Below are 26,216 nucleotides of genomic sequence, written 5' to 3'. Positions count from 1 at the left end.
GGCTAAGCAGAGACAATTAACTGCAATAAGAAACAGAAGATATTCCCGTCCCGTACATGAAAATATGGAGAGCTTCGCTTGGAGCATTTACGCCGCCTATAGGAATCTAAGTGACAACTTCAGCGAGAGCGAGGTGCTGAATTTAATCATAGGTCAGTTACCTTATAAAACTCGAAATCTCTGCCTTGCGCACTCTCCCAGAACAGTCGACGAATTGACCAGCTTCCTCAAGGACTTTGAAATATACGATGATCCCGACTTCTGGAGAAATAAAGAGGACTTCAAAGGTAAAGAACTTCCCAATAAGAATTTCAAAGTGCGAAGCATTGAGACCAAGGGTGACACTAAACCTGAAAATTCTTGGAGGACTCGGAATTTTAATAGAGTTGGAGGTAACAGAGGACTGAACCGTAATCCGAATGGTCGATGGGAACCTTATCGACCAAATCAAGGGCCAGATCGCAGATTTCCAGATTGGAGGAGGAACAATCAGGGACGCGGTAGTCCTAATTCTCCTAGGCGACCCTCACCTAGAGACTCGGGACCAAGAGAAAGACAGTCACCCTCCAGAGACGTTTTGACCTCTGAGCAGGAGGAAGCCTTAGAAACAACCCGGGACTTCCTGCTTAATCAAAGGTCTCAATCCTGCCAAACAAACTAGATCCTTGTCTAGGTGCTTCGTTCCCATTTAGGCAAGGGGCCTCAGAGGAGCGACCTGATACAGCTATCCAAGAACTGAAGGTTAACTTTCAACTATCTGAAACAGAAGAAGTAAAATTACAGAGTGAACTGAAATCCGCAAGGGAATCAAGGACTAGATACAAATCACCAGCAGTGGCGGCAAAGTTAATAGATATACCAGTGACTTGTGTAATAGATACTGGGAGCGAATGCTCTATTTTAAGTTATGAAATTTGGGCTAAATTAAAGGAACAAATTCCAGGTATTCAAGTGCAGAAGGTTCCAGAGATAAGATTAGTGGATTTTTCTGGAAGCCATAGGAAGCGTGTTTTTGGCAGCAGACGTGTGGAACTGGAGATTGAAGGTATGGTGTTCAGTACTGAAGTTTTTATATTGAGAGGTTTTGGTACAGATCTTCTTTTGGGCATGCCGTTCTTGAAGCAGCACGAAGCCGAGATAAATTTCAGAAGAAACTCGGTGAAATTGTATTTTGGAAAGACTCCGGATCAAGATATAGGGAATCCTCTGGATGTTGAGATTGTGCGGTACATCCAAAAGGTCCAAGAAAGAGACGAAGTGTGGATGTATAAACCGGCAGACCTCAAAGAGAAGGTCGAAACTATAGACATTCTGAATGATTCCCAGAAACAGGAGTTGCTGCAAGTGCTGAATCGATATATAGCTGTGTTCTCAGAGAAGCCTGGTACCATGGAAAGTGCCGAATGTGAGATCGTGTTAAAAAGTACCGAACCAGTTCATCGCCCGCCATATCCAGTGCCGCTTTCGAAAAGGGCCGCTCTAGAAAAAGAACTTAGCTTGTGGAAAAGCTGGAACATTATACAACCATCGGTATCACCCTATCTAAATCCTTTACTAGTGGTAGACAAGCCCGATGGAAGTGTAAGACCCTGCCTGGATTTTCGACTATTAAATGCTATTATGATTGTTCCTAAAAGTTCAGTGCCACCTATTGATGAGTCATTGCAGAGATTTAAACAAGCCAAGTATTTTTCAAGTTTAGATCTAGCTTCAGGCTATTTACAGATTCCTTTGAAACCAGAATGCCGAAAATACACTGCTTTTTCGTACAAAGGTCGCCAGTACGAATTCTTGAAGATGCCTTACGGCTTATCTAATGCTGTGTCTACCTTTGTGTCAGTTATGCATACAGTTTTTGGAACTGAAACTGAAAGTTATCTGACAGTGTATATAGACGATCTTCTAATTTTTGATGTGGATTTCGACAGCCATATCCAACATATAGAAGAGGTGCTCCATAGATTAGAAGAGGTTGGACTTAAGGTGAAGCTACGCAAATGTAACTTTGCAAAAGGTGAATTGATTTACGGTATTTAGGCCATTTAATTTCGGGAGATAAGATTAAAATAGACCCGAAAAAGAACGAAGCCATCCTGAAGTTTCCACTACTTAAAACTAAGAAAGATGTCAGGAAATTTTTGGGGCTCGCAAATTGGAGACGGAAGTTCATAAAAGATTTTTCGGTTAAGACAGAACCATTGCTGAAGTTACTTTCTAAAACCGCTAGATGGAATTGGGGTTCTATGCAACAATCAGCCTTCGACCAGCTTAAACAGGAACTGGTAACCGCTCCAGCCCTGGCTCAACCTGATTTAGACCAGGAGTTCTGCATACAGTGTGACGCTTCGACCAAAGGCTTAGGATGTGTCTTATTTCAGGAGCAGAACGGAGAGAAAGCTGTAATCCAGTATGCTAGCAGGAAGCTAAAGAACAATGAAGTACACTACTCCATTCATGAACTGGAATGCCTGGCCATACTTTTTGGAGTAAGCAAATTTGAAATTTATCTTCGCGGAAGACATTTCAAAATCTACACTGATCACAAAGGGTTAGTTTGGTTCCAAAATTCCAGGAACTGGAACTGTCGGCTCACCAGATGGTCCCTGAAACTACAATCTTACTCTTTTGAAATTATTTATATACAAGGGAAGGAAAACACGGTTCCCGATATACTCAGCCGTTATCCAGCCGAAGAGAGCATCAAAGATGAGGACACCAAATTCTTCCATGTGAACTACGTTTGGCAAGAAAGGGGAGAAGTGGAGGATGTAGAGAATTGGATCCAGGCCCAAGAAGAGGATAATTTCTGTAAGCCTGTCTTAAAGGTTCTGAGGCAAGAGGAAGTTAACGACTCCCCAGTTGAATCCAGGATGAAAAGATTGTATCAAGTGTATGGAAAACTCTTATTTAGGAAAACATCTGGAGATGAAGTCTCCTGGAAATTGTGTGTCCCCGAGAATCTGAAAATGAGGGTCCTAAAGGAGAACCACGACGAACTAGGTCACTTCGGCATGGCTAAAACCCTTAAGAGAATTAAGAGTAGATATTTTTGGCCTAAATTGAAGATGGATATAGCCAAACATGTTAGGGATTGTCTCACCTGCGCTAAAACGAAAATGGACAAATTAGGTATTTTGAAGGATAAGCTACACATTAACCAGAAAAATCCTCATGAACTTTTATCAGTTGACCTAATTGGAAAGTTACCTATGTCTCATGGGTACCAGTATATTTTGACCATGGTAGATGTAGGAACCAAATTTGTCTCCACTTACCCTCTGAGACGAGGAACGGCCAGGGAAATCCTTAATGTAATGGAGAGAGGATATTTCTCCCATTTTCCAAAGGTGAGAGCAATACTATCTGACAGAGGAACACAGTTTACTTCTGGATTGTGGAAGGAGTATTTAGATAAGAAAGGGATTAAGTATTACTTCACCACTGCTTATCACCCCAGTAGTAATACCATCGAACGAATGAACCAAGAAATAGTGCGGTTACTCAGATTGTTTTGTCATCGTGAGCACCAGTCTTGGTCAAAGTATCTAACCGAAATTTCATGGCTCCTAAACAACTCTGTTTCAGACATTACAGGATACGCACCTTCAGAGTTATTCTTTAACAGGCCAGTGCCTAATGAAGTTTTGGACCACTTCAACTGGCCCATCGACGAAGCCGATTCCCAAATAGACAACTGGGATCAAAAGTTATTCATGGCAAGAGCTAGAGAACGCTCCAAAAGTGAGAAAAGGAAGTTTAAAGTAAAAGGAAATGCATTCCTGTTGCAAGAAGGTGACTTGGTTCTTGTCAGGAACCATAAGCTGAGTTCCAAAAAGAATAAGACAATCGCCAAACTATTTGAGGTGTTTATTGGCCCCTATGTCGCCACGGATGTTCGAAGCAACACTGCCCTGCTGTTGAACCCGACGACCAAGAACCCAGTCGACAGAGTCAACTTCGACAACCTTCGCCTCTACAGATGTTCTCCGGAGCGAAGAAGAGAAGTAGTAGGGGAAGAAGAGGACCAAGTGATTGAAGTGTAGAAGAGACAGAGACTCTTATCAGTTTAATCTTTAATATTTCCAGAAATTGTAAGTTTTAAATTTCTACCAAAATTTTTGCCCGAGGAAGGGGCGTATGTAACGACCCTGCGTGGTCGCCACATTTAACGACCCTGCGAGGTCGCAATATTATATTTTGTTAAGAAGATATGGATGAAGAATGCATGCTAAATGTTTAAATGTGTTAACGGATCCACCTCTACGTTTATTAGTTTCGCTTAATATTATTTGACCCTGCGTGGTCTATGTATTCTGTAAATGTTGACGGGTCCACCTCTACGTTTATTAACTTCGCTCACTATTAGACCCTGCGTGGTCGTTGTATTTGGTAAATGTTATTATTTATTGTCAATTACACTGTTCAACTCGATGTTTAGGATTACAGAGTCCTGCGAGGCTTATTATTAATTGTATTGTCTGAATGCCCACAGTTTTAGTTTATATTGACACATGCAACTAGTGATTTTCCCACTAGTGTTTTCTTAATGTCACTTCTTGGATGTTTCTCAGTAAGTAGGTTGCAATATGTAAAAAAATGAGTTAGCAACGCGTACTTGTAATTAAAATTTTCACCACTCATGCGCCACCGCGAGTATAAAGCCAGCGCAGCGAGGCCCGGAATTCAGTTGGCTTTCTGGTCGGCTCCCGATAAGATCTCTCTTACCAACGGACCTGGAAGAAGGATAACTCCGCTCTTGCGAGAGTCCAAGCATCCTAAAGAAGGAAGGAAGGAAGAAAGGAGCACTCCGCTCTTGCGAGAGGCCAAGCTTCTTAAGAAGGAAGGAAGGTGCACTCCGCTCTTGCGAGAGGCCAAGCACCCGAAAAAAAGCCGCACTCCGCCTTCCAGCGAGAGAGAGGTTGAACTCTGCCTTTGGCAAGAGAACCCACTCCACTTTCGAGTGAGAGATACCCCACTCTGCTTATTGGCGAGAGAGAACAGCTCCACTTTAGAGTGAGAGGACCCACTCCGCTTATTGGCGAGAGAGAACAACTCCACTTTAGAGTGAGAGGACCCGCTCCGCTTGCTGCGAGAGGTTTCCTTCCCCTATCAACCTGCGGCACCCCGCCAGAGTAGTGTGGCGTTGGGTTTCCAGACAACCTACTCTCTCTTTCAGAGGAACCCGTGACGACCAGGCCCTAAATAAAATTAGGTCCCCATACTCCCCCATTGGCGCCTCACTGCGAGGAATGAATTGGATGTTCCCTGCTCCCCCCATTATCTCTTCGAGTCTAAAGGCGGTACAGGTAAATGCACGTGAGTGGTAAGGTTAAAGGTAAGGACACGTATGTAAGTGTGCTAACGGACATCCTTTGATAGGATTATAATAAACTGTTACATATATATATATATAAACCTGGTTTAGTCTTTCTTTACACCCAGCAAGCCCTGAGATATTTCTGAGTCTTTGTACTACGACTGAATCAGTTAGCACATATGGGTAAACTTTTGCCGACCACCCAACTGCAGTGTTTAGTGTGTTGAACGCAGCCAGTACCAGTACTCCTGCGCCGTGTGCTGAGCACTGCGTGGGTGGACGTTGCAAAGGTTGAGGCTCTTTTTATGCAATAAGGCCTCAACACCCTAGCACATTTTCAGTGGAAAGTTTAAAATTACACAAGATTTTAAATAAAAATTTATATCTCGGTAATTAAAAATGCTGGTTAAAAATTTTAGCCCTTTTTTTCAGTATAGATTACGCTATAAGCCTACGGTTAAAAAAATCATTTACAAAGTAAAAGAAGACGAAAATTTAAAAAATCTTTATTTTTTTTATGAAATTTAAACTTCGCCAGCCACCAAAGTAGATGTCATCGGGACGTGGGAGTTCAAAACTGTACCTGCATATTGTCTGATGTGTTTTTCATTCTCATGACAAGAATTGCACACTTATTGCTACTACTTTCAGAGAGAAAAAAATATGTACAAGCTGCACCTTTTTCAGCAGGAAATCTCCCCTGCAAATATAGCCAGAATCAAATTAAACTTTACTATAGGTCTTTTCTACTCTTACGGCAGTCACGCTACATGCTGGCAAGGTAAGTGGGGAGTGGAGAAGCGACCAATCCAGAGCGATACGAAACGCAGCAGCCTGTAGAATGAGGTTGGGCAGCACCTCCTCCACTCGATGTCGTAACTCTCGACACCACCGCTGTTGTCTGGTTGGTCTGCCTCGTTAACCCACACTCCCCACTTCTCTTGCCAGCATGAGGGCCACCTGCCATAAGAGTAGAAAATACCTATAATCACACAACAGTTGCCTCAAGGCTCGTGTAGCACTCAAAACATGTATCTCCAAACATTATCACAGTCACAATATGTTCCAAAAGTAAAAAAAAAAATGTGACACATCATCATGGCTTTAGTGAACCTCATCTAAATGTTACACATATGTCATGTCCTGGTATTTAAAGATTAAGCCTCATTTTTACATATGTCTTATAAAAGAAGTTCACAATTTTCGAGGGACATGGGTAGTGTGCTGCGTGCACATTTGTGCATTCTCGTGTATTGTATCGATAGCGCGGCTTTCCCAAAACATGGAGTTTGACACTAGAAAGCAACTATGCTGGGTTATTTCTGCTAGAAAGGTCAACGTTTGGCAAGTTCAGGGAAAACAACAGCTTAACTTAAATGTGGTTTATTCATAATTGTGTTGCTCCTGCAAATATGCAAAATGTTATTAAAATCTGGCACTGCTTGTATATTTTCATCTTTTTTTAAATAAAATATCCCTGATACACACAAGAAGCTATAAATAAATCACATATAATGCGCATAGCATTAATTATTTAAAGCTCCACCACATTCTCCTCGTTAAATTTTACGAGGAGGTTTTGCATCAGAATGTATGTGACACTCGAAGCTCGACACGGTGTAGGTAGATCCGGCAACCCTGCTTCCCCTAGCGGGAGAAATTTGTAACTTGACTGAGAAGCCACGGCTAGGGGCGAGGCTTCTCACAAGAGCGAAACAGTGGTAATTGAGGCATACATAGGAAGGGAGGTGTTCTCTCTCCTCCTCGTCGACACACCGAGGAAGGTGATCGAAAGCTGGTCTAAAATGGATTTGACCTTACCTTTTTGACTTGTGATATCGACATGGAATAACCAGGTATAATTATGTAATTCATTCTTGGTTTTGTTAAAAGACCCTTTTGGATTAATTTGATTTTTGTAACAGTTTTGGAATTATTCATTTCACCATAATACTTATAGGAAATATTCGTGCCGCTTTAGTACAGTGTAAGTTCAAACCTTGATTTGAGAATATTTATGACATAATAACAAAAGGTTCCGATCACCTAAACCAGTGCCAAGGATTTATTTGTATGTGTCGCCTCTTCCTAATTGAGTTTTAATGGTATGTATGAAGGATGTGAATTATTTATATATGTGTGTTTTTTTTATTTTGATCTGCATACGTAAATTATTGGGAGGACGTGTGTGTCAAATATAGGGGGTTCAGTTATGAATTGTATAAGAATTATATTGTTAAACCAAATTACCACGTAAAATGAAATCTTCAGATGTTCAGAATATTTTTTTGTCAATCAACCATTTCAGTTTTATGTACACTAGGACATGCTAAAATAACAATAAGCAAAGGGGTTGTTTTTAATGTGCTTGAATGAGATAAATGACAAGATTAGAAGTCTCTTTTTGTATTTTTGTATTTTCTTATCTATTCCATCGTGGCTAGACGATCACAAAACGGAACTAGATAACAGAACTGCTAATCTTGGGGAAGAGGGAAAAGGATACTGTAATTCAGTGGGTTTTGGTACTCTTGATCCACGGTATTTTGTAAGTCAGCAAAAAGGGGGCCAAATTAAAAATCTCTGTGCTAATAAATAAATATAGTATATTGGATGAATGGCGATTGTTATCACAGAGATTTTGAATTCTAAATTGATTGGAGTAATAAGTAAGAAAAGGGTTGCGGGTCGTATATTTCTCGCATATCTAGGACTACGTATTTGACTTCCTTTTTAGTTCAAATGGGCCAATTGCTGATGTGAGGTGGTTGGCGGCTTAGTCATCATAAAAAGAAAATTAGTCTTTTTTTGGTTTGAATACCACGACCATGTCACAATATGCATATTGCATGCAATGGGAGTTGATGTGCCTAATGGGCATGCATCTTGAAATATAAAATTTAAATTAAGCATAGTGGAACAAACCTGGTTTCAAATATTCCTTCAATCTTTTGTGTCTCCTCATCATACATATAGATCTTCCCATCCTCCCCAACTGTTGCAAACTTTGGCAAACGTATATGATACTGCATGCAATACACTTGACGATTTTCACGTATCTTGAAAATGCAGTTTCCTGTTGTATATTCCCAGTTGATTATCATGCCATTGACATCTGAAATATGAATCAGAAAAGTACGATCACTTTTTGCATATAATTGCACACTTCAACAAAGTTACCTGACTGCCCTGAAATATTTCAAAGATATGATTAATATGGCTACATAGCTCTTAAGCACCAGCAGAGAGACAATTTCGCTAAGGTCCCTTTACTCGAGACGAAATACAGTGGCGAAACATATACATTCTTGCTTTTAACATAAATCAGGGGTTCCCAAACATTTTCGTTTCACGGCAACATTAGTGTTTCAAGACTTTTCTACAGTACCCAATATTTAACACTTGAAATGCTCAGTTAGTGTGCTTAGGTTGCTTGCCTTAAGTTAAAAAAAATAAACACGTATTTGGAACAATGATATTATACAGGGTAAGTCAAAATGATGGACCCGATTTCAGACATTTATTCTGTGAAATATAATAAACAAATGTTATTGTGAGACATGTGCGAAGAAAGGTAAAGTGTCAAAGTTTTTTTCAAACAAATCACCAGTGTTCTATGTGAGCACCTCGCATAATAGGGCACACATCAAGCCGATAGTCTATCTCCTGCCAAACCTTGTGTAGCATGTTGCGGTCAATATCAGCAATGGCTGCTGTGATGCGGGCACGCAGGTCATCCAGTGTTGTTGGAAGTCGTGGTACGTAAACATGATCCTTGACGAAACCCCACATGAAGAAATCACATGGGTCAAATCGGAAGAACGAAGTGGTCGATCCTCCGGAGATGCAAAAGTTGCTTCATCACTGTAAATTAACCTCTCAGAGAACCCATCTGTTTCCATTAATGCGAGGAAATCAGAACAGAAGGACACGTGCAAAGCATAATCAGTGTCTTTTAAGGCTTGAACTAGTTGCAAGCGGTAGGGTTTCATTTGTAAATGTTTCCGCAGAACCCGCCAGACAGTTTTCTGTGGAAGTTGAAGTTCTCTCGCTGCCCGGTAGGTGGACTTCTGTGGACTCCGCACTCGTTCCACTCTCTCTTCCCCAGTCGACGGACGGCCAGTCGATTTTCGTTTACAGATGCAGTGTTCATACCACTTACGAATGGACTTCCCCGTAGGTGGTTCTCTACGATATTTGGTACGAAAATGCCGTTGCACACTAATCACAGACTTGTTCACATGATAATCAAGCACACAGAAAGATCCCTGTTCTCCAGTCAACACCATTTACCTGCTCGCTGCTGACTCCTAGCGGTAGAAAGTGGAAACACTGCGTGGAAACTAAACTTTGAAAGTTAACCTTTCGAAGCGCATGTCTCACAATAACATATGTTTATTAGATTTCACAGAATAAATTTCTGTAATCGGGTCCATCATTTTGACTTACCCTGTATAATAACAAGTAAGTGTCATTTCACTGGAAATATTGGAACATTTTGAGGCTCCACTGTAAGCCAACCAAGGCACCCCAGAGCACTGCAGCACACAGTTTGGGAACCACTGACATAAGTCACAAGCTATATTAGACCATTTCAATACAGGACAAAGTGGAAAACTTACGTATGGAGAATAATGGTAGAGAATATGTGTACTTCTGCATGTTGAAATTGGAAACAAACTTTTGTGAGGTTGGAAACACTTCACTCGATGGTGATCCACCTGGAGGAAATTGCTGTCAAGTATGAACAAGGAGAGAGGCCAGTGGTTCCCAAAGTGGCTTACAGGGGCACCATGAAATGTTCTAATATTTTCACTGAAATGACACTCTTTCCAATGTAAGTGCTTATTTAGTACTTTTTATGTGTAAAATGCTTCTGAATTTAAAATCTGTGTTTATTTTTTAACTTAAGGCAAGCAACCTAACCACACTAATTGAACGTTGCAAGTGTGTCTACATTCTGACTTGGGTGTCGGGGAAAAAATCTTGAAACACAAAGGGTGCTGTGAAACAAAAAAGTTTGGGAACCCCTGGTTTAGGCAAAATACAGTGAACAAATCTGTGCAATGTGCAAAAATTAATATTTCTCAGAAGCTGCAGCAAAAATGTGATTATAACATAAGAAAGTGGTTCAGATCCAACTTTAAACTGTAGATCCAGTCCTGATTAGCATTTCTGACCATAAGTTGAACTCTTTAAAATGAACTACAAATATGCATGGGCACTATTTTTGGTATGACCTGAAGAACCTAGCTTCTAATTTTATTGCTATAGTTAAGGCTTACATGTTGCTGTTATTCTGTTGGCTGCATCTGCTCTGTGGTACGGTTTGTGTTTGATGCAAGTAACAGGGACTTCCGTTTCCATAACTTCCTCATCAGCAAGGCTGTAAACACTATTTCGCGTTATAGGGTTATACAATCGAACGAATCCACTTGAGAATCCGGCTGCCAACATTGTGCAGTCCTCGGTGAACTGACATGAGATGACATCATCATTGGTGTCACTACGATTAAAAGAAATGGCACAATAGTAACACAAAACTAACTATATTTGTTAAATTTCATGTAATTACTATTTCATCATACATGTTACCAATATCATTGACACGTTTGTAACTACATGCTCTTAAGTTGTCCATATTTTGACAATGGATAAATAAAATATTACATAAATAGAATGTTGCTCACACATTGGTAGAGAAAGAGGGGAAGGAGGTTGCTGACTGATGAGCTTTACTGCCGGAAACACAACAGCAAAAACATACACTAAAACCCAAGGAATTTTTTTGCTTGGCAACTCAGAATGAACAAAGACAAACGTTGTCCTGTTTCAGGGCAACACCGATCTACACTCAGGTTCAAGCACAAACACTATGCCAGAGTGGTTTGCTTTTGGAGATGTCTGACCACCCACGCTATAGCCTAGACCTTACCCCCTCCAGCAATTTTCATCTTTTTTCCACTATGAAATCCTGATTATTAAAGCAAACCCTCAACACACACAGAGATGAACAGTGTACAGGACTGTTATCAATTATTGGCATGGACGTGGCCAGAAATTTTTGTGGAGGAGGATCAGGTTCTCGATACAAAATAGAATAGCAAGGATTATTATTGTATTTCTATTATTTTTTTTTCATTTTTTATATATATATATTTGGGGAGACTTCTTCTTGATCCACTAGATGATTAATTATCCAGTATAACTGTTTTTCATTATTTTTTTCTACATTTCACACAGTTAATATACTGAAGTACATAGTTACTCTAATTTGTTATTAACTTTTACACATCTTGCTCAGGAAAAAATATCAAAGGTGGTGGATTACTTTACTCGCAAAGTTTGAATTTTATGACCTTTAAATAAAAATCTAATTTTTAGAACTGAAAATTATAGAACCAGTATTATTTGGATTAAATGGTAGAATATGAAAATATAATGTTCTGACCTGATTCCTGCGATTTGCACCCAATTCTTTTATGTAAGGAATGTTTTACTTTGTTGGGTAACACTTTACTATACCGGAGATGGATTTCTTCAAATTTACAGGAGAAAGTACTTACGCAAATCATTTTCTGTAGCGTTGTTGATGTTCAGGAATGTACTTTTGATCCATTTTAATGCGAATGCATGTGGTTTTCTACGAAAATCTATTTCCGACGTGCTATTGCTGCTGCCGCCATTTGCTTTCTGCACGAGAGCACAATATGTGCTATTGCTGCTGCTACAACATGATGTGTCGCGGATGCTTCGTGAAGTTGTTGCCAGGTGTGGAAGATGCCGTGGAATTTGTAATTCCGATGTTGTCCGTATATGCTAAAGTGAACAAAAGGAGTGCTAATGGAACCTAACCTAACAGGCCTAACCTAAACTAGTAGGCATACCTCGTCCCCGTGATGGTTCGTGGGGCTATCGTATCTAAGAAATAGACATTATTTTCGTTAGAAATCCATTATTTCACCTAAAGAAATGTTCTGCAATGCAGAATAGTACGTTATCAATGTAAAAAATTGCGAAATAAATCATTGATAGGTGTCTCCGGTATAGTAAAGTAGTACCCTTTGTTGATATCCTAATTCACTTATTTCTATTATAAACTATAAACAAGCTTTGTTATATTTATAATTTGAAATGAATGGTGCAAATTCCCAAGGGAAGTGGTTGACTGACTAGTTAGACCCTCCCTAGGGTGACCATAATATTTTGTGCCCAAAGAGGTCAGGTTACCCCCCCCCCCCAATTCTCCTGAAAAATCAGTTAGGCCCAAATTTAAAATTATTGATACTAGTAAAGTATGGGACACATAAATAATACATCACAAACAATAAATGAAATATGATCTCTCGTCAAAAGGTATTAATTATTATAATCTTGGTGCGACTTTCATAGTGTTGCTGGTTCCTTTTGGTCAACTTCTGATATTAGGGTAATGGTTCAGATTGTTTTATGATTTTTTTTTTTCAAATTCTCCTAGCAGGAAGACTAATTAACGTAGAATTTTGGAAATCATTGACACACGAAATTTGAACCTTTAAAGTAATGAGTGCTATTTGGATTTCGAAAAGAGTTATTTATGTTGAAAAAACAAAAAAACAACTTAAAAATTACCTTATGCAAGCATGCGCGCTTCCCATGGACAATGTATTTTCCGTTGGCAAGCGACAGTAAGTTATTGTACACAGTAGGAATGAATGTAGAAGTAAATCAGAACCTTAGTAGAATGCATTTAGAGATTTTATTTTAATGCTAAGAGAACCAAACCTGGCCTGCCTAACCTAACTACAAAAGCATATATTGAACAAAATCTTAAGTAACCGCAGTATGTGTTAACAGACGTAAATCAAAATCACACCATGTAAAAATTGCATTCGTAGCATGATGAAATTGCAATAAAACAAAAGAAACTTGGGCCGATGTTAGTCCTATGCTGAAGTTGCGGAGTGCCAGAAGTATATTTATCAGAAGAACCAATCTTCTTGAGAACAACTTTATTCTTCACCAACCGTTCATAAAAATCCCCACATATCAGACACACAATGAGAGATTTGCCACAGGTCCGTATTGAAACTACATATACGCTTCTTGGGCATGCTTATTCATTGCTCTACAAATAACGGAATACACAAACAAAGCAAAACAACTCTGGAGGCAGCTAACTAAAACAGTAAACTGTAGTTTGCTCAAACATTCTGTATGACAATGGAACATTTTTATTGATATGAAGTGGTTGAAATGCAGTTCAACCGTTTTGCCATGACGCTAGTTTAAAAATTGCATCAACTTCTTTCTTTTAGCATGGAATGCCTCTTAAATTAAGACTTGGTTTTTTAGCTAACTGGTAGGCTTTTATAAAACAGGACAAACAGTGGTTTTTAATCCAGAACCGGACTGTCCCAGTCAAAACAGGACTCATGGTCACCCTAACCCTCTCCCTCTTGATGTCCACATTCCTTCTTCCTGTGGTACCACAAATGTCTGAACTCTCAAGAAGTTTCATGAGAGACTTGGGGAAGAGGGAGGATGCTTGAGACAAGATATTACATTATCAGCTATGGGGAACATTTAGGTTTGATTGATTTGGGTTATTTTACTTCGATTTTCTGCCAAATTTGGCTAATTGCAAAGATGAATGTGATATGATGGTGAAAGGACAGTCACAAAGAACATCCATGCCCAGGCTGGGATTCGAACCCAGGACCCTTGGTGCCGTAGTATGATAGGTCAGCTGGGAGGAACATTGTTTTAATACTAAGAGCCCAACACCCAGCATACCAAACCTAACAATGACACAGCATTTAGAGACATTTTATTAATGCTAAGAGCCCTAAATCTGAGCTGTTCAACCTAACAACGAAAGCATACTTACACAACCTGAAGAATTTTTAATGGTCCATCGATGGTGATCCCAGAAGACTCAGCCATTACAGCTTGCATGAGAACTGACCGTCTCGGAGTCGTAAAAACTCCACCACTAGATGTACCACCTTCGCTCCGTCGACCTGCATTATAGTTGGTTTTTCGGCGGGGTGGTGGAAGAGCCGAACCACGTGGTGGTGGTGGAACAGCTTCAAATGTGACCTTAGATGTGCCTTCTTGGTCCATTCTCGCTGTAGGGGCCACTACGATAGCGCAAGATTTCTATCTAAATAGGGGCAAATTTGAAATGAATTCATTCTGCAAATTTTCTAACAGGGTCGGTATATTTTCATATGAAAATTTGTAGTAGGGTTTTTCCAACATTGCTAGTACAGTTAAAAATTACAAGCAAAACTTACTAACGGGGATGTCAGATTTGAAGAAATTACACCATATCCAGATGTACATTTTTTGTTATAAATTTTCCGTTCTTCATATTTTTTCTGCACAAAGAAATATAAATTTCAAGTACACTAGAGAGTCACGTCATTTTACTAATTCCGACACTGTTCTACGTTAGACAATATCTACACTAAAATGTGTACACTTCAATGCATTGTTCTGGTTGGAGTGTTAGTTTATTACTCAATGATATCTTATATAATTTACACCATTGTACTTTGAAGGCACTACATAATAACTCTTGATTTGTTCATGCTTCTTGGCGGGGCGACCCATAGACCGTGTTCAATTGTTTTCAGTTGTTTGTAGCAAAATATCCTCTATGGGAATACTAAAGAGAAAGAGTGTGATTTCTGCCTAAACTTGACACAAATGTGGACAAAAATACATTGTAATACGCATTTCTATGTACAACGAGTTAGCAAAATGCAGGCAACATGAAGCGGCTTCCGCTTTTCGTAAGTTGCTGTGGCATGAGACTACTGCCGAGTCGCTAAACAACTTGTCCCAGGGGGTGCCAGGGGTTGCTCGTTCGGCGGCGCAGATCGTATGCGCAGTTGTCCGTGGATGCCTTACGTCATCGTCGAGAATCTCGGAACGGAAAAGGCTGGTTCCTTATGCAAATATTGAGATTTTTGACAACGAATATCTTCTAAAATATAGCAGCAGGGGAAAAGTTACAACTTTTACTGTTAAGATTCATCCTTTCTAATCAATTTATCATAAAGTTGATTCAAATGTGTAAAATGGTTTTCAAAAAATCGTGTTACGAAGGAACCCCTGTTTTGTTCTCTCCAGGCTTCCAATGTAAGGGAATTTTAACTTAAGCGCGTTGGATTTCTTTTTTAGAAGAAATCTAAAATATCACAGCCTTTCCAGTCGGTAATTGCGTAAGTAAACGAAAAGACAAGATTGTTATAAAAAATGCGGGATTGCTCATTTTTGTGAAAAAGGCATTGTGCGAGATCTAAAAGCAGAACATTTTAATATTGTATGTAAATGTAAGGGTGTAATAAACTTGACTGCTTACCGACTTGTACTTTGTTACAAGCATGTTGATCGTTTATCTGCGTATTGTGTTGTGGTGAAAAGCATACATCTTAGTGAGGTTTCAAACCGAAACGACACGCGACAGCAGTGGTTCATACCGTAGTGACAAGCGACACAGGCCCATTTAGTCTATAAATAAGCATTTACTGCTTATAGGAAATCAAGTCTCAGGCGGCACAATACACACCATTGGGAATCTGAGCGACACGCATGGACGTCCGCAGGATTTTTTCCAGGGAGGGACAAGGAAGGTATTTTTTTCCAGGGGGGGCAAACAAGGCACATTTTCCCCAAAAATAGTGTTGTTCCCTAGAAAAACATTGCTTAAATTTGAATTTATGGTGCTCATGCAATAATTAACACATATTATTGTGGCTAAAATGAAATTATATGTGTGAAATACATAATTTTTGGTTGACTTTCATTTTCCAGGGGGGGGGCCACGGCCCCCCCCCTTGCCCTCCCCTTCCGGACGCCCATGGTGACACGTGCATTTTCTCGTGGTGAATTGGTTCGAAAGGAAGCTTTCAGACTGCAGCGATACGTATCTCTTGGAAACCAACATTCAAAAATAAACAACACCTTCCGAATTAAAGCGACACGACAAATTGCAGGTGTCGCTTGTCGCTTTCATTTCGCTCGGACTGGGCTGTTTTATCAATACGGTGCATTGTGTTGCCAAGGCCTGTTATTTGCGCAAGCGTGACTGGTAAATAGTTTGCTTTAGATCGAATGCTTCTGGGCGAAATTCCGATATCGCTTGTTGCTTGAAGTAAATTCGTGCAAGTGAAAGTGGCATGCCATATCATAAGTTCTCCCTAAATCCCTCAGGCGGAAAGGCGACGTTGAAAGCACATATATTTACTAGCATTTGTTATGTCTCATAACTTCTGCAGATTTGTTGGCAAAGATTCACTTATGCATACTTTATAATATCACTAGTATTATAGAATTATCTTTCCCTCACTTTTCCATTTACAAAATAATTGAATACCTAAACATTCGTCGTGCGTGTACATGATATACTTGTATGTACGTACTGTGCTATACAACTGGCGGCCACAAAGACACGTCATATTTTAATAATCTGCTCTGCAGTTTATCATCAAACGGATTCTAGACGTCCACACCTTGATAGTAGAACTGTAACAAATACCTTTCTTGACTATCGTCGCACAACTGATGAAAACAAGCGCTCATTTCTTGTTTCGTATGACGGTGAATCTGCACTGGCAACAACGGGGACTGGCCTAAACCGGAAGTTCCGGTTAAGACCTCACCAATATTTATGGCCGCGCCCGAATCGGCAGCTGATGTCACCTACAGTACGGACGCGATAAGAAGCGGCGTGCAATCAGAACGCAGAACGGCAGAACGTGACCAAATTCTGTCTCCTCGTTGGCTGCCATGTGGCTGGGGGATTTCTACGTTGCCACGTTCGCACAAACACACGGACAGGCTAGTCAGCTGTTGGCAAGCTCGGGAAAAAAGCGTCACGCGAAATTAAGCACGTACGTATCAGTATGCTAATATATGTTATTTCCGTCGTAAATTGATAAATTAACGAATCTAGAAGTTTGAATCTGAAGTTTCTTGTAGGTTGACGTTAACTTCCAGTGTGAATTTTACATTCTGGCAAGCATGAAACATTTTATCTTCCTACTCTACACAGCAACCGAAAACCTTCACTGAAAGAACCTTTGTTGTGTTTTTATTATGGTACATTGCAAGCATCAGCTACCGGCATCTTTTTACTTATGTTGTATCGTATCACAATTACCAACAAAAGAAAATGCGTCTTGTGTTATGAACAACACTGTGGCAAATTGTTCTCCTTTGATTTCATGCCGCCTCTCTTTGCCTTCTTTGTCACGCCGCGATTGTTGAAGCTTCAGAACATACAAATGAAATGTATTTTTTGAAAATTAGGGCAAATGACGTATAAACAAATTATTTACAACTTCGTTTCGTTAACACGGTTTTAAATTATATTTTGAGGAACCTACAAAAATTCACCTCTAAAACAGAATTTTACAGAACTGAGTTACTGTATTATGGAGAAAATTTATCAAGAACAAATCAATTGTGTGTGAATTGATTGATTGAGTTGGTGTTTTAAAGTCCACTTTATGCACACTACGGCTAATCTGGAATGGACCTACAGTTGGAAGTGGGATCCGAACCACTATGTGCCTCGACAGGGTATCAAACCCAGGACTACTTGATTAGAAGGCGACAACACTTACTCTACCACTGTGCCATCGGGGAGGCACATGTGGGTGTGTGAAGTGAGATAATTTGGGAGCTATATGAGAATACAGGCTCTGGCAATACAGAGTTCAATAAATTACAACGAAACGCTTGGCAATTGCTCGATTTCCTTAACATTAATGATACATTTGGTACGTGTGTTATTAATGCTTTGAGCTACCTGTATGTAAAAACATAAAAAAAATGAATGAAAGAACAGAAGTAGTAGTTAAAGAATCAGTTGTTTTTGCTTACCGGCTACCATTGCAGTGGCGCTATCCCAAGATCATCTTCATTGTTGGTTGGTAAAGGAACATCTTCATCTGAACTACTACTGTCACTGCTGTCTTCCCGCCCAAGTGAAATTACAAAATCCTCCATTTCCTGCTCTTCAACTCCCTCCTTTTTCCATGCTTCGGAAATAATCTTCCTTGCGTGTTCTATAGCCGAACGCCACCTATCTGCTGTCACATCCCCGATAGCCTGTTCTGTCAATTGCAAAATTTTAGACGGTGTTAAAGGTGGCAAAGTATTCCTCTGTGCTACCAGCCCTTTGACCTGTGCCCAAATAAGTTCGATTGCATCGTACATACAATGATAAGGCGGGAGACGGACCACCGTATGTCCCGCTTCTTCTGCAAGCTTGTCTATTCGATATATGGGGAACTGGGGTCTGTGTAACATAAGGAGCTGCAGTAGTTCAGCCTTCCTCATGTTTCTGTGGGCTCGCGAGAATCCTGAAGTAGGTCAATCCGGCAACAGCGCGTCGCTACCAGAGTGGGTGGTCCCACGCCGCTTGCTAGCGCGTCCCGACTGTAGAGTACAGCGCCTAGAATAACGTAGTGTGGAAAACGGCATGCTTCTGCGCTCTCAGGCTGGTTCCACCCGAAAATGATATCGCTAGAGGCGCTGGTGTCGGTACACGTGCTAGGCATTCGTCTGCTTATAATGGAAGTAAATGGAGTTTTCGCTGCAACGTCTGATTCTTTTACATGAAGCATTTCTATGAATGTGATAATTGCTATGATATTTGGTACAGTGGTCGCGAAGATATTAACGAACATTCTAGACAGTCGACCACGTCCTGTTATCGTCATACTTTCGTTAATAATACGGGAGAAAAAATACGCTTGGAATGCTCTTGGCAACTAATGTTTGTGTATGAATTAGGTTCATTATTATTATCATCATCATCATTTCTTTTAAAGATATACACACTGAAGCATTTGTATTTTTGATATTTACTGTCTCTTTTCTTCTGCTTTAAACTAATCGCGGCGATGATGATAATGATGATTGCATGAAACGACAAGGGGAACCCCACAAAACTTTCTTAGTGCCATCGACATGAGTGTAAGGCAACTTTCAAACCAATGGGACAAGCGACACGGGATGTTCACACTGTCACACTAGTGACACACACTTCCAGATTGTAAAATAGCATTCATTGCACATGAGGGTCCCAACTAAGTGACAAGCGACATGGTGCCTTCAGTCTATTAGCAAGCGTTGCTTACGAACAACAGATAGGCGACACGATAAATCGCACATTACAACAACAGATCTAGGCGACACGATAAGCCACACGTGTCGCTTTGTCGCTTGTGCGTCGTACAAACTGGGCCATTTCCTCAATAGCTTGCAACATGTTGCCATGGTTTGTTGTTCGCGCATACGCGATGCAATGAGTGTCTTGCTTTAGTGAGATTGCGCACCAAAGCCACAAGCGGCACGCGACACTTATCGCTTGAGGTTTTCACCAACCGAACGCTGGCCTGTGCTTCCCGTCATGCCGCTACGATGTGAAATGTTGCTCTTGATTGGCTCCTTCCCAAGCAACATGTGTCACTTCGGTATGAAAGTTGCCTTGGACCGAATGACCCGTGTCGCTTTGGTGTGAAATCCTCGTATCGTTTGTCGCTTTGGTGTAAAATCTCCTTGAGGAAACGGTGGAGTCAGAGCTTTTGTCCCTACGGTTCGAAAGGCTGTATTGATTTCCGACTGCTCGCTTTCAAGCGACATTTGTGGTTTGTCGCCTCGGTATGAAATATCTCTCAGGATACTATTTATATTCTAATAACATAGAAAAATAAACTCTAATACACAGCCCAAGACCTGACGTCCGGAATCACATTGCGATGTTTCTTTCTTCTTGTGTTACGCACGCATGCTATTTATTTATTAATTTTATTTTACTTTTCTTTCCAAATTAATGCCATTTCTTGACTGCAAATCACTCCACAAATATAACTGTTTCCATCAATTCACTTACCGCCTTTCTAGAGAAACAAATCTACACAATATATTCCAAAAACTAACTAAGCCGCATTACTTTCATAACAAAATTAGCACGTGTGCCGATCGCACTGCCATCTACTTGTCATCGTCTCGGGGAACCAGTTTCTTGGGTCGTTTTCCACACTACGTTATTCAAGGCGCTGTACCTAGAGCACCGTTCCATCCGGGGACTCAGCCAACCTCCGTTGTCCGAATTCGCAGCAGACGTGGAGTCGGAGGGGAGAGCTGAGAGGCGCGACAGAGGCACGCTTGAACTCGTTGTGACCCTGCGCTTGGCAGCCATATTCCAACTTTCACTTTGTACAGACAACATTTACTGAATAGACGATGGAAAACTCAGTGATACTTTAACATTTTATCGATAATTGTGAATGTAGAAAAATTGTAAATGATGAAATAGCATGTTACATTTTTAATATGAGTAGTAAATAGGTGGAAATAATTGTGATATTTGTTTGGCGTCTGCCTTCTGCTTCCGTACGGTGCGCCTGCGCCTCAGAACGCGGTGAGTGACGTTCGGGCTGACACCTGGCGATAAAAGTGACAACAGTACTGCAAGGGGACATGTAGATTCGGACGACTTGGACGTCACTTCGACGGCACGCGAGAGCAACGGAAGAGAACGGGACGGAGCGCTTGCCAATCCGGACACGGCCTATGTTTACATTTTTAAAACGGTCTATATCTTTGTATTCTTGAGCCATTTAAAAAAAAAAAATCACTTTGCAGATCGAGATCCGGGGCTATAGCCTTCCCAAGTCACTGTCCTCTCCAAATACTGTCCTGGCCTCATGAAATAAAATTATATGTATTTATACGAAATATTACTTTGACTTAGTAGTTTCTTGAAAATAAACACAAATTCTTGAAAATTAAATATGAGGGCAACTATGATTTAAAAGAAAAAAGTTGTTTTGTACATCAGCTGCAACAATGTTCAAAGAACATGCATTTTTGTTCTGTGAACAATGAGCTTTAACTCAATAAAGTTCTTGGTTCCTTGTAAGCTGCTAATGTAGACAAATGCTAGGCCTACAAGAACACATGATCACCAGTCCACCCTCCCTTTGTTTGCGCGGTACACTTGAATTTCTGAATTCGAACTACAATAAGCTTAACTATTGTGAAATGTTTTGTTGGTAAGGACAAAGAGACAACCAGGTGTGCCCGTGCATAGTAGATTTTGTGAGCGGTATTGGCGTGTTTATCATAAATCTTTACAGTGTAGTTTGGGATCCGTCGATATGTCTAAACAATCTAAGCGGCCGCAAAGTTCAATAATGTTGAAGAAGTGCTTTGTGAATCACCTAGAAGTGATAAATGTGTTGGAATGTCTATAAACTTACTTTTGAACAAAAACATACACTCAGTGGAGTGGAATTTAGCAACATGTATTCTCCTGCCTCATCATCATCCTGGGTGAGTTCCCATATGTAAAGGTAATGTAAATTCCCTCATGCATATAGCACCGTGTCATGAAAGCACGTGTAGTGGTGTGGTGGCGCTCCACACATTCTCAATCTCGGACATTTTGCGGATGATGTGATCAGCACCATGTTCCGGCAGCATTTATCCCCCCAGGGTTGCTCTCAGGTACCCATTGATATGATGCTGGGTGCGGGGACAAGGCTGGATAAATTCCAACTAATTCCGGGGATCTCCCGCGAGGTTGTCAGACTAGACAAGCACGGCTCCATGCTGCGGCTCCTTGGCTGAGTTTCATATTTTGATTATTTCAATTAATTTAATATATTTGATTGTTTTTATGGACTATCATAAATAAATAACCATTGACTAGACAATTATTTCGTAACAAAGAAACAAAAAACCTCCAAGAATTTGTTAACAATCGAATGACTAGAAAATAATTTTGTCCTATTGCTTTCATAAATATATTTATGTAGATCTCTACTACTTAATAATAGTAGTGATATTAGTAGTAACAGCAGCTGCATTAGTAGTATTATTAGTAGTAATTAAACTAATTAATTAATTATCAGTATTATTAATTAATTAAAGTATAATAAAACAATGGTAATCTGAATTTGGAAAAAGTTTTAGATATAACCCCCCCCCCCCTTGATGAAATCCTGCCTACGCTACTGGCTGCATTGCCTAGAAAAAAAAATAATTCATGTAAAATACCGATGTTGTGTATGTAAGTACTGGCGTTTCCACAGTACTCCAGCTGCTATATTAAACATCCGCACGCAAAAAAATGGAATTGACAAATCGTTTCTCGCCCCACCCCCCACCCAATATATATATTTATTTAAAAACAATAGTCCTAGGACCTGAGGAGCAAATTATTGAAGATTATTTTTTTTATGATTGCGCAAATAATTAAGCAAAATAATTTGACTTTTCGAACTGCAGTCTTGATGAGGAAATTATCCTCTTTTTGTGGTTAATTAATTTACATTCAGACATGTTCTTCATTATAAGGAAAATTACATAGCGTTGGTGGTCACATTCCGGGTATGAATTCCCATGGCGGAACTCCCACCTTCCCACCAACCATCTTGTTCTATTAAAATTTTCCGAGGCAAAAGTTTGTGTTAAAACAACAAAGATAAGCAATTAGTTTGAACCTCAAACATACTTCACTAAGAATAACATCATAAACACATACAAAGAAGGAATAACAAAGAATGATGTCTGCCTGTCTGTGAATGCTGCATGCAGCTTCTGTTTCTCTCCCTCTCTCTTTAGGGCTGGTAACAGCATCGGGTAAAAACATACTTCTAGTTATACGAGGGCCACTATTTATATTTTGAGATTTGGCAACACTGATTGAAGTTAGGCGCGATTTGACGTTTGCACCGAATCGTCTGGCATTATTGACCATAACGTACTTCAAATGTTTTGTCAATAGCTTGATTTGTGTTGTTTATGTTGCCTTGGAGATTGTGCGACAACAATAAAATGGAATTAACTCCTGAACATTTTCGTGCGATGATTTTTTACGATTTTTGACGTGGATTATCAAGACAAGAGTGCATCGATCAACTTACTTCCACATTTGGCGATGAAGCCCCATCCTTTGCCACTGTGAAACGCTGCTATAACGAATTTAATCGTGGCCGCCATTCGCTCACCGACGAGATTCGCGAAGGTCGTCCAAAATCAGTTGTTGTTCAAGAAAACATTGATGCTGTGCAAAACCTAATACTGCAAGATCGTCATGTGACATACTGTGAGATTGAGGCAACCATAGGCATTAGTTCCACCAGCATATATAAAATATTACATGATCATTTAGCTGTGAGAAAGGTATGTTCTCGTTGGATCCCACACAATTTGACAAAAACTCAAAAAGACGCTCGCGTCGATTGGTGCAAACAAATGCTCAATAAATACAATCGTGGTGCTTCAAAAGACGTATATAAGATTGTAACAGGTGACGAATCATGGATATATGCATATGAGCCGGAACGTAAACAGCAGTCGACTGTATGGGTGTTTCAAGATGAACCCAATCCAACAAAAGTTGTTCGCGCTCGAAGCACATCGAAACAAATGGTCGCATGTTTTTTCGGGAAAACTGGTCATGTGGCAACTGTGCCTTTAGAGGAACATAGAACGGTCAACTCTGAATGGTACACAACAATTTGTTTGCCAGAGGTCTTCCATCAAATACGGAAAACAAACAAACGCCGTCAGATCATTCTTCATCAAGACAATGCCAGCTGTCACACATCTCGTCTAACAACCGACTTTATGAACAGTCAAAAAATCGAATTGATGGGTCATCCGCCATACAGTCCTGATTTGGCACCCAATGACTTCTTCTTGTTCCCGAATGTCAAGAATAAATTGTGTGGACAACGATTTTCGTCGGGGGAAGACGCCGTTGATGCGTTCAAAAACCATATTATGGAGGTGTCTCAAGAAGATTGGAAACACTGCTTTGACAAATGGTTCAAACGAATGCAAAAGTGTATTGACCATAAAGGAGAATACTTCGAAAAACAATAAAGCAGTTTTCAATGCCAAATTCCTGTTTTTTCATTGTTAGGCTCAAAATATAAATAGTGACCCTCGTAGATAAGATTAAAGGCAAAAATCCACACCTTGGTCATGACAGCCTTGGATTTCTGAGTGAAAAAACTATTTGTGTAAGTGTAAGCAGTGTGTGTACAGAGTCCACTTGACGTCAGATAAACTAATCAGAACTGGACCTACAGTTTAAAGTGCAATCTGAACCACTGTGGAATGTGCCTCCACTGGGTATCAATCCCAGGGTGTTCCTTGCTTATTTATTTTATTATTCATTTCTGAAATGTACTCAACAATTTGGGATCATTCTGTATTATAACTAGACCTTGGATTTTTAGGTTCTAAAAAGTGTGGTTTTAGGTACTTAAATAGGCTCTAAAAATCCTAAAATAGGTTCTAAAAATCTTAAGTTAGGCTTAAAAAATCTTAAGTAGGTTCAAAAAACTTAAAATAGTTCAAAATTCCTGAAAAATGCTGATTAGGTATAGTCACCGGCAATGAAAATGGGACACCTATATCCTGAAATACACACTATCTAGCATAAAGTTATGTTGGCTAATCCTACGGCGATGGCAGAACTTACCATTGGAAATTTACTATTAAAATCCACTCTTCGCTGTATAGTTAGGCAACATTTAGGCAACAATCTGTTTCCATGTTATCTACAGTCAAACTCTGCAATTTTGTCTGCGAGGATCATCTTGTATGCTGAAAATAATCTTTCTACAAAAACATGGCCAGTGATGGAAACGTCAATGCTGAAATGTTAGTTTGCAGGACTGAATGCCACAAAGCACCGAAGTGACGCGAAAGTGAGCAAGACCACACAGATCAGACCATTTTGGATTGTACAGGTAACAGTGGCACCAGACATTTTGCTTTGTTTAAAGTTTTGAAAAAATCACCATAAACTTGGAGGTACGGAAATTGTCAGAGAGTACGTTCCAAACACGTTCGTCAGTGAATTTTTACGTGACCAAACAAAGCAAATGCCTCTGTGAGACATACAAATCCTGTAAAACCTTCAAAAATACATAAAAACCTTTAAAAAGGCTTCATTTCAGTGCATAAACCTAAAATAGGTTCTAACAAGCAAAATAGGCTTTTTAGGCACTATAAAACTTCATCAGTTGTTGCATTTTTAACGAAACACTGACATAACTTATTATTTCTTACATACCTGTAAAGGAAAAAATTGGTTTAAAACCTAAAATCCGAAGTCTGATTATAACATAGATATTTTGTTGCTTTGTGTATGTTCATATTCTCCCTGCTGGAAATTTCTACTGTTTACAGTAGACAAAATCTACTGTTATCAATTGTACTCTACCCTCTCTCTCGGAAATCTACTGAAACTCAATGGTTTCCTACTGAACCTAATGTACATGTAGAGTAGGAAAACTACAAGTGAAATATTCAATTCAGTATTACATGTAATATTGTTATGTAGTGTGTCTAGCTCAACATGTTGGCTGTAAATATAACTTTTCATTCCTCCTGATTAACAATTTGTTTTTATATTTGAAAAATATAACACAGTAGATATTTCAAAACACCTATTGATCTACTGAAAACAGTTCAGTGGAGAAACTACAAGTAAAAATAACTTATTCAGTATATTATATTTAATATGTATGTAGTGTGTTTAGCATAAGATGGTGGCTGTAAATTACATTTCATTCCTCCTTATTAACAATTTTTATTTATATCTGTTTGAAAATCTGAACACAGTAGATGTTTCAAAGATTTACTGAAAACAGTAGAGAAAATTTTCAGAAGGGCTCTCACTGCATGTAAGACAAAACCTCCCCAATAGTGTAGTGGTGGTGTCATCACCTTGATATCCGGTGGAGGCACGTAGTGGACTTAAAACACCAACTCAATCAATCAAAGAGAAAAAAATAATTTGATAGTAAACCAGATATGAATTACTATTTAATCTCATTTTCTGGGCAATTGACATGAAAAATAAAACAAATCA

At 39.7% G+C, this 26,216-nt stretch overlaps 1 protein-coding gene across 1 annotated transcript in view; it reads right to left on the bottom strand.

Moving 5' to 3' along the window:
• The window catches only part of LOC145990342 (uncharacterized), a 28,424-nt gene extending 13,511 nt beyond the window's left edge, over positions 1-14,913 (bottom strand). The window contains exons 1-3 of the mRNA XM_083126036.1: positions 14,187-14,913; positions 10,603-10,823; positions 8,243-8,432 (exon numbers count right to left, since the gene is read on the bottom strand). Of these exons, the coding sequence (XP_082982162.1) occupies positions 8,243-8,432; positions 10,603-10,823; positions 14,187-14,422 (647 nt within the window). The 5' untranslated portion in view covers positions 14,423-14,913. The remainder of the gene's footprint in view (positions 1-8,242; positions 8,433-10,602; positions 10,824-14,186) is intronic.
• Positions 14,914-26,216: the final 11,303 nt, after the last annotated feature.

This window comes from Lepisma saccharinum, chromosome 7 (assembly GCF_977018435.1).
Source record: "Lepisma saccharinum chromosome 7, izLepSacc3.1, whole genome shotgun sequence".
Lineage (NCBI taxonomy): Eukaryota > Metazoa > Arthropoda > Insecta > Zygentoma > Lepismatidae > Lepisma > Lepisma saccharinum.
This window is presented reverse-complemented; position numbering and strand designations above follow the sequence as displayed.